Source organism: Apteryx mantelli, chromosome 6 (genome assembly GCF_036417845.1).
Source record: "Apteryx mantelli isolate bAptMan1 chromosome 6, bAptMan1.hap1, whole genome shotgun sequence".
In the NCBI taxonomy this organism is placed as follows: Eukaryota; Metazoa; Chordata; class Aves; order Apterygiformes; family Apterygidae; genus Apteryx; species Apteryx mantelli.
Window position 1 is genome coordinate 27,351,706 of NC_089983.1, and position 15,558 is coordinate 27,367,263.

At 34.9% G+C, this 15,558-nt stretch overlaps 1 protein-coding gene across 6 annotated transcripts in view; it reads left to right on the plus strand.

Annotated features, from left to right (window-relative positions):
- The window catches only part of SLC25A12 (solute carrier family 25 member 12), a 54,658-nt gene that overhangs the window by 25,435 nt on the left and 13,665 nt on the right, over positions 1–15,558 (plus strand). For all 6 annotated transcript variants that reach the window (XM_067299065.1, XM_067299066.1, XM_067299067.1 and 3 more), the window contains 8 exons: positions 761–907; positions 1,972–2,110; positions 3,445–3,538; positions 4,174–4,258; positions 9,598–9,682; positions 10,170–10,328; positions 13,671–13,723; positions 13,911–13,991. In XM_067299065.1, coding sequence (XP_067155166.1) covers positions 761–907; positions 1,972–2,110; positions 3,445–3,538; positions 4,174–4,258; positions 9,598–9,682; positions 10,170–10,328; positions 13,671–13,723; positions 13,911–13,991 — 843 coding nt within the window. The remainder of the gene's footprint in view (positions 1–760; positions 908–1,971; positions 2,111–3,444; positions 3,539–4,173; positions 4,259–9,597; positions 9,683–10,169; positions 10,329–13,670; positions 13,724–13,910; positions 13,992–15,558) is intronic.

Genomic DNA, 15,558 nt, shown 5'->3' on the forward strand with positions numbered 1-15,558 from the left:
AGTGTAGAGGTGATATAAGCTGATAACAAGGCTATTATTTTAGCTGTTTCCAGAAGTCTGGATGACAGCTGAATGTGCTTTATTGTTTGCTTGAATAGAAGGAAACAACCTTTTCTGGACATAGAATTTAATGATGACTGCATCATTATTATCTTGAGGTTAGGTTACTGCAGTGTGCTTTATATGACATTTTTGTTACAGATTGCATAGGAATTTTAAATTGCATGAAATTAAGTGACCATTTCTGTTACAGGATATCTGTTAGGAGCAGTCTACATCTGTGTTATATAATTTTCCCTGTCTTCCTGTTTATTTTCAAGTATGCCTCTCAAGGAGTTAATTTATACTATCCCAATCATATTTAATCTTGGATATGTAAAAGATCAGCTCACTTTGAGTCTTTACAATCAATATCAGAAGTTTCCCTAGCAGTTAAATATTTATGCAGTAAATTATAGCAGGCAGGACATAGGATTCTGATATGTGAAGTTTATTTCTCAAATCAGTTTGTGAAAGATAATATTTCCTTACAGTTGAACAGGGGCTTTTCTTTTATAGAGGAATGAATCTGTGGATGGAATTAGTATGCAGGCTCCTTGTCTTAGTTGGGCTGGCCTTTAAGTTTAAACTACAGTTGTGTTGTGGTGTTCACACAGACATATTCAGGCATGCTGTAAGAATATGAAATTAGTGGGAGTTTTGTGAACAGTGGGTTACAGAATTTGGCTCTAATCTGCTGTTTCTGAATATTTTCTTCTAGGAGCTGCAGTCAGAACATGCAAGACAAGCCTTTGCATTGAAGGACAAAAGTAAAAGTGGTATGATTACTGGGCTGGACTTCAGTGACATCATGGTTACCCTGCGCTCACATATGCTAACTCCATTTGTGGAAGAAAATTTAGTTTCAGTAAGTGTGAAGAAAAGTGCCTTAAGTTAAGGGCTTGAAAGCAAATTTGTTTAATAGCTATAATTTTTTAAGTTGTTACTGCTTCTCTCCCACTTCATCTTCTCCCACCTGTTTATTACTGCCTTTGTGCTAGAGGTTACCACCTTCGTAATAGAGTGGACAGGGTGAAACCTGGCAGCGCTCCTTAGCTGCAGTAGTGGAAAAGTTTGGCAGCCCTTTTTACATGCTTAAAGTGCCATTGGAAGCAGTCTGAGTTTATCTGCTGTACTGTGCACTAAAGCTGGGCAAACTATACTTTGCACAGAAAGAATACTTATTTTGGCCAAAAGTATCTGATTTTTAGATTTTGATAAATGACAAATCTCAGAAGGAGGAGACTACCTACAGGTTTGTTCTTGCGTATGCACTTACACTCGTTTCTGTTTGGGATGAGAGTTTGGAAAACCAGAATGTAGGTTCTAGAGGTACTATAGTTGCAGCTGTGATAGTCTGACAAGATCTGTAGGTAAGGTAATAACACAAAAATTATTACTTTATACTTTTATAAACTTTTACTTTTTATATACTATTTTATACTATATACTTTTACTTTATAACTTTTATGTTATTACTTTACCTACAGATCTTGCCTTGCCTAACTTGCCTAATAATATGGTATCTTGTCTAAGATTTCCATTAACTATTAACTTTAGACTTTGAAATAAACATTTCTTGCTATATGCAATGGAATAAGTCAGTGTCTTTATCTAAAGTAGTGTTTACATGCATTTCTCTATTATAAAAATACTCAATGGCACATTTAGTGTGTATCAGGTAAACTGAAAAATAACCTAATTATATGATTTCCTGTTTTTTTCCTAATGTTGAATTTTTACTCCCAGGAAAACAGTATCTTTTCTAATAATCCTTCTCTCATGTTTCTATTAAAAATAGCTTAAAATTACTAGAATAGAAATATATCCTTAATTCTTTCATAATTTGTCCAAATGGATGTTCCTGTAATTTGTAATAAGCTGTTGTCAAAAGGCTTAAGGCGCTTAACTGCATTCATTTAATTTTTTAAGGTGGCTGGTGGAACTGTTTCACATCAGGTCAGCTTCTCCTATTTCAATGCATTTAATGCCCTGTTGAATAACATGGATCTTGTTAGGAAGATATACAGTAATATAGCAGGTACAAGGAAAGATGTTGAAGTTACAAAAGGTAAAGCATATTTCCTACATTTTACTAATTTTTTAAATTCTGTCCAGTTTGTGATCTGATGTTGCATATGGGTTAAGGCAAATCGGAGGCTGCAATAATATGCAACGTTAGCACTATTACAGAGGTGTTTAGAGGGTGTTTTCCATCCTCACAGGCGAGTAATGATTTTCAGCTAGCTCATTAAGGAGAAGAATTGGGATTCTGGCAGGATCCTTGTTGTCCTTATTAGTTTGAATGGATATCTGCAAAATAGTGTATTATTCAGGATTTTACTACTCCTTGAAGGGGATTCATGGCTGCTTAGAGAGAAGAAGTAGCTGGGGAATGTGATAGAATGGGTTAAGTTTGAAAATCGATCATCAGTAATCTCCATGATGTTTTAGGTCTAGTTACCTTTATCCATGATTAAATCTTTTTCAAAAAAAGTAATAATTTATAACTTTTTACAGTTTACTGGCCTGATTGGTTTTGCATAAAATTTATGTCTGTATATAGGACATAGTTAATTACTGCACATGTGAAATGTGGCCATAGTTCAGTCTGGCCACAGGCATGAGCAGATTGCTTTTGTAGCCATTTTATGACAGATTTTATTACCTGTATGGATGGGACCAGCCAAGGCCAAGTGTGGGAAAAAAAGGAACTTGGCATGCTTTTTATTCTTCTTTGGTTTATGTTTATGTGCTGTGCATATCTTTTGTCCCTAAAGGAATCCTAAAGGAAAGCATAAAATGCCTGTCCCGATCCTCCAAATTGTGCTAACATATTGCCTTTTTTTTTTTTTTTGGTGCAGATGCATAAATAGATCTCGCTTGGATCTGTGTTGTGAAAAAGCTATTACGCATTCACTGTTCAAAGTTGTTTACTGTAGCTTGCTGTTTATGTCAGGAACATGGCGGTAGTTTGGCTAGATGAGCAGCTAAGCTTGGGGTCACTGAGAACTAGGGGAGAAAGAAACACTGACGTGATGGCAATAGATGAGTCAGTTGCCCTTAAAGCTGTAAGTAATGATCCATTTGTTTTACAGAACTTCAGAAACAAGAGTCACAAATCATGGGTGTGGTTTTATTAATCTTGCTAATATGAGGATTTTTATTGACTTTGATGATGACTTCTTACTGTAATGGAGAGTTGTGAAATCAAACTTGCTCAAGTTTCAAAGGCTGATTCCAAGAAGGATTTTCTCCTAAATGTGTTTTTTTCCTTTGCGTTCTGGATTTTGCTTTGTGGTGATAGATTTCATTTTTATGATATTAAAGTTACTTGTGAGCATTTAAAGAGGAAATTTGATAAATAATCCAGTTGCTTGATTTCTCTTTCCCTTTCAAATCCAGAGGAATTTACTGGTTCTGCAATTCGATTTGGACAAGTTACACCACTGGAAATAGATATTCTCTACCAACTTGCAGACTTGTACAGTGTTACCGGGTAATTTATAAACATTAATTCTATCATTTTGTAATCATTATATTAGTGTTTTCAGTGTGAAAACCATTAATTTTTATCTTTTTTTAAAGTTTCACATTCTGTTGTATTTTATTACAATAGTTTATTCAATGTAAACTGTGTTTGGTATATGCATGTATTTTGTGAGGGAATTTTGTACATCAAGCACAGTTATTACCTGTCATAAGTATAGCATATATAATAGCAATATACATTACAGTAGTCCCAAAAGGCTAGAATGCACTGGTAGTATTAGCTTTACATATTGATGATGTTCTGAGTAGATGTTTGCATGTGAAATGCTGGGGGGCGGAGGGGAAAGATACCTAAAAATTGTTTCATTTATGAATTATGTCCTTTATTACTGGTAAAGAAGAATGCGCTTCTGAATAATACAAGCTCCCTTTACCTCCATTTGAGAACAACAAGAAGAGAATGTGCTTCTAATTCTAAGGATTCTTTATTGCAGTACAGCAGAATTCTTAGAAATACATTTAAATATGACAGATGTTTTTTAAACTTAGGATGTATTCTGTAGAGTGTGGTCAGGAATACTTGATTGAATATGCTTGATATTTTATCTAACAGTAATTTGTTTTCCTTGGCCTTGTGAGAAGGCGTTTAACTTTGGCAGATATTGAGAGAATAGCACCACTGGCTGAAGGTGCATTACCTTACAACTTGGCAGAACTCCAGAGGCAGGTAGGTAGGAGTGATGTATACAATAAAATTGCTGAAGTTAAGTGAATGCTTATGTGTGCTTACATGTGAAAAGTAAAAAGAAAAGACTTTAAACAGATTCGTAGCATGTGAATCCTAGCAGACTTCTATATATGCTATATGTGTTGCAGTAAGGATAGAATTAGAGCACAGTACAGAGTACGTTTCTAACCAGGATATCAGTGCCACACTGAAGGATGGCTTGCTCACATAAAAGAATGTATAGGTACTTGCTTCTCTTACTGTCAGTACTTTTGTTCATTCCTGAAAAGCCTTTCACTTTACTAAATAATCTAACCCCATAATAATAAAATTAATTTTAGGTAGTAAAAAATATGAGTATTAAATGCAAGGCTTATAAATGTGTTCTTTCTTGAAAAAATGGGGTGAAATGATTGGATAACCATTTATCTAAAATGATCATTTAATTTTACTGTACTTGTTGGCTATGTGACCTACACAGTAGCAAGAGAATTCAACTTTATTGCGATTAATGAAAAAAATAGAATTAGAGGATGGAAAATACAAGGGAACATTGTTAACCCTCTGTTTCACCAGACCTTTATATTCAGATTTGCAAGCTTTGCCTTTATCACAATTTCCTTAATAAATGTACAGATGTATAGTATAGCAAAAGAGCCCCAGGCTGTCCAGGAAACTTTTGAATGTAGATTTGTTTCACATTTTGGTTATTTTTACAACTGTCAGAACTAAAGATGTAGGACCAAACTCTATGCGAGAGTTCAGCTTCTGTTTAGACTTTCCACTGCAGCTACCCGATACTGTACTGCCCACGTTTCAGCAGTATAGCTTGCAAGTTTGTATTAAAAATAAATCTAAATTTTGGGTGTCTCCACTGTATTTTTAGTTCAGCATATAATTTGAGAGGTTTCCCTTTGCAAGCAGATCTGTCTAATGCTAGTTAAGTTGTAATTTAAATTTTACCTTAAACGTGATCTAAAGTTCAACCTGAAGTAATGCTGATATTGATAGTAGCAACATAATGGGAAATTTCTTATGCTAGGCTGCTGATAGAAATAATTCTGTTCTACTCTATTCTGGACATATTCTATGAAAATAGTCTTTCTGGAGTGTTTTGTAGATGACTGCTGTCGCTAGAGTGACTCAAGGGGGGTTAACTTGAGTGTTAATAATGTAAAGCTAATAATGCAGTCAAGACAATCCTTGAAACCATTACATAGCAGATTCAGAAAGGAAGGTATATGTACTTGGTGAATTACATGGTTACATAATCATAATATACACGGGCCAATTGCACATTGGTATATATTATGAAAAACAAAGAAAAAATGTAGGGTCTGATCTTAAATGTTACTGTTGCACAATCTTTTATCTATTTTTACTCTGTTAGAGCTTTATAAGAAAGTGCAGTTCCTTGTAGAGCTGTACATTCTCAGGTAAACTTTATAAGAAAATACAGTAAAACCAATGTTCATTTGAACCAGGGCTTTTTGCTCCAAGGATGTCTCCATATCCCCTTTCTCTCTGTAGTATATGAAGAGAAGTAGTAGGATGCCTAATTCTTAAGCTCTTGTATGAGCATATCCCATCCATGATCGATAGTTCTGACTAAGTATATCTCTGTGTACTCAGTAGAGAAGTATAATTTTTCTTTCTGAAGGTTCACATTTTCTTACAATGTCTAAATTACTCCAATTCTCTCTCTCTCCATCTATTTTAGGAACTTATGGGGTGTCTATCAAGACATCCAAGGACTCTGATTCCCAAGTGGGCATAGTCTGGATTAGGCTGGCTACTGCTCCCAGCTGCCCCCACCACCTTTGGTAAAAAGGCAGCTGAGCTTCTTATGAATCAACCGCTGAACTGCCCCATCTGGTAGTTCAGCATTTACGGCAAACTGAAGTTGGCGATGACTTGCATTAATATGCTGCTGGCATATGGCAGTCATTCAGCAACTGATTCCCAAGTGGCTCAGCCATCCTGGCTTGTTGGAACAGGACAGACAGCTGACAGTGATAACTTGGTCAGCCACTGCAAACTACACTGTCTCTCTTCACTAGGCAAAGTCCAAAGGCTTCATCTGGGAAAGGTGAAATTCAGGTTCTCTACTCTGGTGATGGCAGTGACAGGTAGTGCTGCTGTCAGATGTCCTGAGATGAAGGAGGCAGTGCAATGACATAAGCACCTGTGTCTTGTTTGCCATGTGAATGGTCTGTGTTTGTCAATGGATGAGGGGGTCCAGGAGTCTATCTGCAAATGAAAGTTTGTGTGTATAAAATCCTCTATTTCTCAGCTCACTTTGTATGTGTATTACAAGAGATTCCTTTAAGCAGTTATATCCACTAAAAAATCCAAGATATTTATCAGAGACAGGGAAATCCTGAATTAGTTTGGCTGCAATGGCTGAACAATTGTCCTATACAGAATATTGCAAGCCTTCAATAGAATGCTTAATTTCATTATGGTCTTACAAGCTATGTGGGATTTTGTACGTATTTTGGTTACTCTTTATGACATACAGATTTGGTCATTCAGTTGTCTTTCAAACAAATTGCTCTGAAGCAGTGTCCAGCCTGTTCTTAATGTTCCTGCTCTGTTGTACTTAAGGGATTAGACACATCTGAGCTAATGAAATACACATCCAAAACCTACTTAGTGGTAACAGTCTTTCTATGGATTCCAGAAGACAAGAAGGATGGCATGGATTAGTGCAGAAATGTGGATACAGCGTTTATCCAGATTAATGAGAAATATTTCTGACAACGTTTCTTAATTGCATTCCTAAGTGCCAACTTTGGTTTTAATTAGTGTCCTTGTGGCTCTCACTCACCTTTCTGAGCAGACTATTAGGAAACAAAATGCTAATTTGTTTTGTTTTACACTTCAGAGTTACCTTTGTAGCTTGACATTGTTATAAATGAGCTCATTGAAAAAAAGTTTCACTCATCATTAGAACAGAACGTATACTCTTCACACTCTTGGAGTAATACCTTCTCAACTAATTCTATGTTCTGTGTTAAAAATGCACATCAGAAAGTAGAGTCATTTTATTTTCTTTGTTTTATAAGGAACAGTTCTGTGCTGGACCTTATCCTAAGTGAACCTGGCAATATCTTATTTAACTGTATTGATGCAATGAAAGATATGCTATTGTGAAAGAGAGAATATAATTCCTGTGAGGTCCAGCTGTCCCTGGAAAAGGAAAACAATTCTGTAATCACTTTTATATAATTTTAAAATCCCTTCTTAAAGGAAAATCTAAATTTTAACATAAACTCAGACTGTCTTTGTAGATTTGGTAGAAATGGAAATTAGTCTGCTTTCAACCATGTTTACTTTATTGTCAATTTTTTCATTGTGTAAGATTTTCTTAAAGCCTAGCAGCTGAGTATACCATGGGGATGACAGCTACAGTAATTTTCTGTTTATAAATATTCATGATTTGAAAGCTATAGCATTAATTATATTCATTTACATATCCATCTGAACACGCAAGTAAACTGCAAACTTTGTGAAGACTTATTTAGTAATATAAAAGTGACATTTCCTTCACAAAGAATTTGAGTTCTAACATCCGGTGACATATTCATTAGGATTTATGTCTGAATGTAATGCTTTGATTTTGATGAGAACTCTGTGGAGCTTAGAAGAAAATGAATAGCTTAAAAAGCTAAAAGGAAATGGGTGTGCTAAAATAGGATAAAATTTTTGTGAAATGAAGAACCAGTCCTGTTTCTAAGTCTTTTGGGGCATTGTTATTACATGTCTTTTATTTATATGAATCAAAAGTGATACCTTTGCATTTTGGAATTTGTTTTTGTGTCTCTCTTGTTTTTATTATGTGTTTTTTTTAATCTTGAAAATCTAATGTTTTGAGAATAGTGGGGAAATTCTTCAGATTAAGTATTTCTCTTTCCTTATAAGGGTGATACATTTGACCTATGCTTTTTTGAAGAAACTGTTGCATATGCACAGTTTATGATTTTGGTTCTACTGAGAATTTTTCTATTCTTCTCTGGTAAGCTGTATTGCTGGGAAAGGAAAATGTCTTGTGGAAGGAAAGGATGGTAGCTGTGTCCTAATCCTTTTATGCTGTGGAAAAACTGTGTAAAAATATAATTTGTTTTTTTCTAAGTAGTGATCTCGTCTTAATCTCTTAGGCCTCTGTCCTGCATTGTGTACATACAATGTGACAGTGTACAGTAGTAGCCAGTTTGTGCAAATCCAGTATAATGTCTGTACAAACAGAGTAGCTTATGCTGAGGTACGTGCTGTCTTACTATGAATATTTCACTTTCAAGAACTTCAACAAGCTGAACATAACTTAAGTAGCCTTGGTGAGTCAGCTGTGATATTCCTTGTGGAATATTTGTAATAGACAACAGAGCACAGCTTTTCTGTAACATTCTGAGGTCCATATAAATTCCAGCTGTGCTGTTAGGATTGCATCTGCTAATGATACAGGTTGCTTTTAAGAAAAAAGGTATTCATGGTTGGGAGATCTGCTTTAGTATTCACTTCAATATGCACTTTAGCAATTAATACTTTGGCCATTTATATAAACACAGACAAGCTATTGTGTACTGTATAAGTTCTTCTCTAGTCCCCTTATATATGTTCGGAAGAGAATTTGACCCATTTTGCATACTTTTCAAAGCAGGTTTGTGAATACTCGCATCTTTTTTTATCAGTCACCTTGTATCTAGTAACCTCATTTAATAATATGATTATGAGTCTCTGCAAATATTTTCCATGCAGGCTTGTATTTATTTAAAACTCTAATGCCAGTGTATGTGATGGAAGTGAGTGAGGTCATCACTGGGTCTGTAAATTATCAACCTTCTGTGAAGGTCTTGCAGAGAATAGTTTGAGGAGTAATTGACTTTTTTCCTTGTTTTGAAGGTATTAAATGTCATGTTTATGCTATGTATTAATGTGCATGTGATCTTAAAGCATACAGTGTGTTGACAGATGCTGCCAGTGAGATTCTGAATTCCACTCCAGGTATAAAATTTTGTTGGAGCCAAAAGTTAAAGTTAAAGGCAACAAAATGGAAAGCAGCAAAGTTGATCTGGGTTTTTCTGTGTGTACTTTATCTTAAACATAATTGTTTTGGTTAAACAAGGAATATGGAAGGAAGAATATTTTATGAGAAGTATATTTGAAAAAATATGCTTCATCCATTAGTTATACAGTCTTTTCAATTTTTTTCTTCCTTAATATAAAGCTGCCCATTTTTATCAGATCTTTCTGTAAATTTAAGAAAGCCAATTCATAGGCATCTTCGTTTTTGCCATGCAGTTTTCCAAGCACTTATTTTTTTCCTTTTCCCCACACAGCAATCTTTTGGAGAGGTAGGCAGGCCTATCTGGCTCCAGGTAGCTGAGTCAGCTTACAGGTTCACTTTGGGCTCAATTGCTGGAGGTGAGTGATATATCTGGGTTTTGTCTTCAAGCCTGGGTTAGTGTAACAGTACCTTGCTAGACTGCTTGAGATCATCTGAGGTGCATTTCTTACTCGTACATGTGAAGACTTGTTGGGTGGTACCACTTTTGGTGGTTCCATTCCCTCTCTTCCTTTACCCCTTCTGGTCTAGTACCTCTCCCCATCCTCTGAAACTCTGCTCACTGCAGTAACAAATTTCCTTACGGGTAATTCTGATTGCTTGTTTTTCTGATTGTTTTTCTTTGATCTACATACCGTATTTTACATAATAGACTAATCCATTCTCCTTGAGACTTTTTTCTAGACTTCCAGGATTGTTCTTTCTTATTTCCAACCCGTGAGAGATCTTATCATCTTATGTATTCTAAGTAGTGTTTAACTAAATGCTGTAGAAAATCGTAATAATAATTATATACTACACCATCAAAGATATTGCAGAACTAATACTCCAAGTGCTTTTTTATAGCTGTTGGTGCTACTGCAGTATACCCCATAGACCTGGTGAAGACTCGTATGCAGAATCAACGCTCCTCTGGTGCAGTTGTAGGAGAGTTGATGTATAAAAACAGCTTTGACTGCTTTAAAAAGGTTTTGCGTTTTGAAGGCTTTTTTGGTCTTTACAGAGGTAAGTGAATAAAATAGGTAAGTCAGGGATTTTCTTTTTTCTTTTTTTTTAATACTTCAAAAGCTAGTCTCTTATGGGAAAACTAGGAAACTTGATGCCATGTACAATTTTGCTTCTGTTTCACATAGCTGAATAATTATTTTCCCATGAGCACTGTTCATTGTAAAAAATTGCTGGGACAAACTAGGCCTTTTTTTTGCTTTGTTACTGATTTGTTTCTTGCTTCTTATATTGTTTAAAGTCCTAAATTCTGTGATATGAATTCTGTTGTGGGCGTGATTGCTATCTCACAAATCAAGGATTGTGACTTTAGACTGGAGGCAAACATCAGGAGCAGATTAGCCTCTAAGGAATGAAGATTCATCTTAATGCAAAAATGTTTGTTGAAGAGAGGACAAAACTATGAGACAGTCATTTTGAAATGTGACTGTTAAACAGGATGCCAGATTTTGTGCCTTGTACTTCTGTAAGCACTGGGACTTGCTTTATGAGTTTATGCTGTGAACAAGCAATTGCAGCCTATTATTGTAGTATGTTGTTCTATTTTACTTTAAAACATACAAAATGGAACTTATAAAAGTTGCAATTTAAAAAAAGAAAAGAACTCCTCTAAACCACAGGTTAAAAAGTTGAAGCAACTTTTTATCAGTTTTATCAGTTAGATAAAAAGCTATCTTAGCTCTTGTTTTAGCTTAGTAGCATGGTGTGAAAGGGATTTTATCACATTAGTAAGATGACATACATAATAGGTACATGCTAGTCAGACCTCTGAAAATTATATTTAATTGAATTCTCTATTTTTCATTGTCATTTAACATAACTTAATGAAGCACGCAACTTTCATAAGGAACAGTAAGGTGTTTGTTAACCTGCACGCTTTTTTTTTTTCTCATTGGAGCAAAATCATTCACTTCTGTGATGGTCACAGCTTGTTTTTTTTTGCATTACAATGTGTTCTGTTCTTGAAGACATTGGTCAGCATCAATTTACTTTAAGGACAATATCTGAGAACTTTTGCATTTAAAATTCTGTGGATTCTGACTAAGAGTTTTTAGTAATCTCACAAGAGTTTGCAATGTAAGTGAATAGAGGGAGGAGTATGTTGGTAAAAAATGCTGGTGAAATAGATGCAACCTATTTGAGTTATGTCTTATTGATAAATCTGTTTCCTTTTTTGTTGCTATGTCTTTCAAAAAGCATATACTCCTTGGATTACATTTATGATTGCATTTCAAAATTCATAATTTCTTATTCACACCTTAATCACTGAGAGTACTCTTTTTTTTTTTTTTCTCTCTCTCTCCTTTTATTTCCCCAACCACATGGTTCTGCATAGCAGCTTCTGGAACTGATCATCTGTGATTTTTATTTTTGTTTTCTAACTTTCGTTTTCTAACACTGTGAAATCAAAGATGATTCCATTGATGAGTTAAAAACAGTGCTTTGTATTTGAGGAAAAAATGTGCTTGTTTTAAAGAATATCAGCTTGTTAAACTTTTAAATCTTTTTAATAATTGTCTTTAAGAATGTTTAGTGTAATAGGTTCGTGTAGCTTTTTTGAAAATGTTACACTTAATAGTCACCATGTTACTAAGGACTTGGACTCATAGAGTTAGATTATCTCCAGAAGTATATTAAACTGGAAATATAGAAACATTTACATTGTAAGGAAGGAGCTGACTGTGGGTCTGTACCTAGGTTCTTATATGCCATATTTGGATTATCTTAATTGTATTCTAATATAACAGTACAATATAGTTGTTTACCACACAGTTACAAAAGCAGATTTGCATATATACTGGAAAAAGTTCTTCAGATTTTTTAAGGAAAACTTTTATTTTTTGGTCAAGAAAATCATGGCACTCTTAGATCCTGGCATCCAACTCCTGAATTAATTATGAAGTGTTTTGTAAGCTCCCTCACTAGAACATGCAGAATTCCAGGTTCTCTGGATTGCACAGTGTGTGTATGCAGTGTGTTTAGCCGTGCATAAAAGGCGGGGGGGGGGGGATTGTCTGGTGGTGTTTTGTCTTGTAGTTTTGGTTTTTTAAAGTGTAGGCACTGCAGAGCTTGATTTTCTTTTCATGCTAGATCAGAGATTCAGCCTGGGAGGGCAGCATTTCTTTTTTGTTGTTGTCAACCTTTCTTTGTATTTAATAACTACCTTTCCTCGGCGTAGTAAGTCTGTAAATCGCACAGAAAGTACTGTGTTGGAAGAAAACACTACGCTGCATATATTAGCCACTGCTCCTTCTATTTAGGTACATTTGCTCTGAGCTTCCTTTTAAGGAAGTAATATAAAAATTATACAGACTGAGTAGTTTGGGAAATTCTGAACATCCTTTATGAATTTTCAGCTATTCTTTTCACTTAAAGAATAGTGGAAAGTTGCATTATTACCGTTTTAGTGACATTATTGGGTAAAATTAGCATACAATTTTTTGATAGTTAATTGACAAACACTTTAACAAACTAATATTCCTTAACCATGGAATAACGTTAAGAAATTAACACTTCTATGAAAATTAAGCCTTTAAGTTTTATAATCTGTGCATATGCCAAAATGACTGTGGAGAAAATAGATTTGAAAATAACAGATGCTGCTATAATCTTGTGTGTTAGGAAGTTAAGACTGCCATCTACTGATTTTACTCCTAAACCTGTTAGTTACTAGAAAGGTTTATGTGTTTTTGTCAAATGGCAGTTCATTCTGATAGTAGCCTATTTTCCAGAGGCAAGAGCCTTTTCAAAATCATTCCATCCACTAATGCTTCCTCTTTGTGGGATAAAAAATACTTAGTAGTAATAGTGTTTAAAGAAGTTCATGTTACCATATTGTACTGAACAAGTGAAAATCCTCTATATCCTTAGTTGAAAAGGTCACTATTTTTAATGTGCTGCAATGATAAAAATTGTTTGATGTTTTTGTATATCTCAGAATTACCCTCCTATTAAAAAAATCGTTGCAAGAATTATGGGAAAATTATATTAAAAGGCTGAAAAACTCCAGTCAAATCACCTCTTATCTGAATAGACATATCCAAGGTGTATATTCAGTCCTTCTTACTCCTATTTTTTTCTGTATAGCAGCAGTATCAGGCTTGACATGGTTGTGGAAGGCAGCTATGGTCACCCTTTTCATTGATATTTCAACAGAAATCTTAATATAAAAGTGTATAGGTATGCATTTAACATGCAGTGCTCTAGCAGCCTCACATGCATAACTGCAAGCCACTTCAAAGGATATCCCATGTGCAGAAAGGCATTTCTCTAGAGCTCTGATAAATACTAGTTTCTGTATTAGGAAGATAATGTTGCCTTATGATGTCTTTGTTTCTATAGGCTTGTTACCACAGCTGATAGGTGTTGCTCCAGAAAAGGCTATTAAGCTAACTGTACGTATCTTTTTTTTGTTTTCTGGCATCCTTTTGTTTGTTAACATACACAGGATTTATTTCCTAAAATGTGTGAAAGATGACCACTTACAAGTACTCTAATAAATATGGTTACAAATATACTTTATATATGTTAATAAGGAGGAAAAATAATAAAAAACTTTGTAATGTATTGTTTCTTTATTAGGTTAACGATTTTGTCAGAGACAAATTTACTAAGAAAGATGGTTCCATTCCACTGCCTGCAGAGATCCTTGCTGGCGGTTGTGTAAGTATCAGTCCTCTACTTTGTTCCTAGGAAAAATTGATTCTCAGTCATGTGCAGTACAGTTGGAATGACAGTTAATGTGTGTGCTCTGTGAACAGAGCTGTTGTTTTCCTCAGATTCACAAGAACTGAAAAAGTTATTTCTCTATTTAGAAAACTTTGCATACATCTGAATTGAGTTCCCTTGGAATTACATGCTTGAACAACTTTTTTTGGCACAGTTTCTAACCTGTAGTATCAGCAGTGGTTGTATTCACAAAAGGGGCTTCAGCATAACTAAAGAGAGGGTGCCTCTTCTCCCTTTCCACATTTATGCTTGAGTGGTGTTAATGGTTAGTGTGGGAAGATATAGATAGTCCTTGACATATTATAGAAGTTATGTTTGAGGTTCCTCCCCCTCTCCCGCCAAAAAGCTGGAATGGTTTTTAGAAACTATTCCTTGCTGAAGATTTTAAAAAGGAAAGAAATATGCTCTTTAACTTGCTATATGTAAAAATTACCTCTTCATGAAAATGTGGAAAAAATAAATAAGGTAGCCTTATCTTTCAGCTAAAAGTCTAGGTGAATTTTCTATTTAATTACTTCATATAAAATTTAGCTACTTTACTCCAGATGCCAGCTACATCCTGTATGTAAATACAGTACAAAAACTTGAGTTTTCATTGAGAATGAGGGCTATAATTCAGTAGCTCTCTAAGCTATCTCTGAGTGGTTTGAATTGATATTGATAGAATTTTTTTGTGTGTTTGCACATTGGCTAATTTCATTTATGGGATTCCCCAACAGTTGTTAACCCTATAAAATGTCTAAGACTTGAGTTAGGTTTCTTTTGTAGCAGACAACACTAATAACTTCCAGTTGAGTAGGCTGACAGGCTGGTATAAAACCTCCTCAGCTTACAACAAAACCTGGGGAGGAAAGGTTGTTGACCTCTGCAAACTTTTAATTCAAAGAAGCAGCCCTGGAGGGAAGCTGCTTATAGTTCTGCCTGATTGAATTTGGCAGCCTGGTACATGCTTGAGTCTTCACCTGTCAGTGTACAAAGTTTATTTTCTGAGAAATGTGAGAAAGCAGCTGTGATGTATAGCTAGCAAAAGACTAACCTTTTTGTGGTAAGCTCAATAACACAGAAAGCACATATGGATCATTTATAGCAGAAGTGAATATAATTCATAGTGGTTTTCTCTGTGCTGTCGTTAAATTTAAATTTTAAATCAAACATCTGGTAATTAGTTTTATTATTTTATATTATTTTGTACAAAAATATTCAATAAGATCTTTACTAAAGGCTTTTCCACTTCTTGGTAGGTAGCCCTTTTTCAAAACAACCTTTTATTTTCTTATTATAGTAAACATGATAACTGGGGGGAAATTTGAGTTTCAGATAAGCTTTCAGAAATTTGGATGCTTCTGTGAAGCTGAGCAGATTTATAATCTGTCCAGACACAACCCTTTCTTCTAGCTGACTGTCTTAGCTCATATTCTCATCTCATGTTTCAAGGTAATACTTGTTTCATTCCATTTGGGGGAATTCTAGAGGATGTTGGCATTTTTAGGAGAGGAGTTGG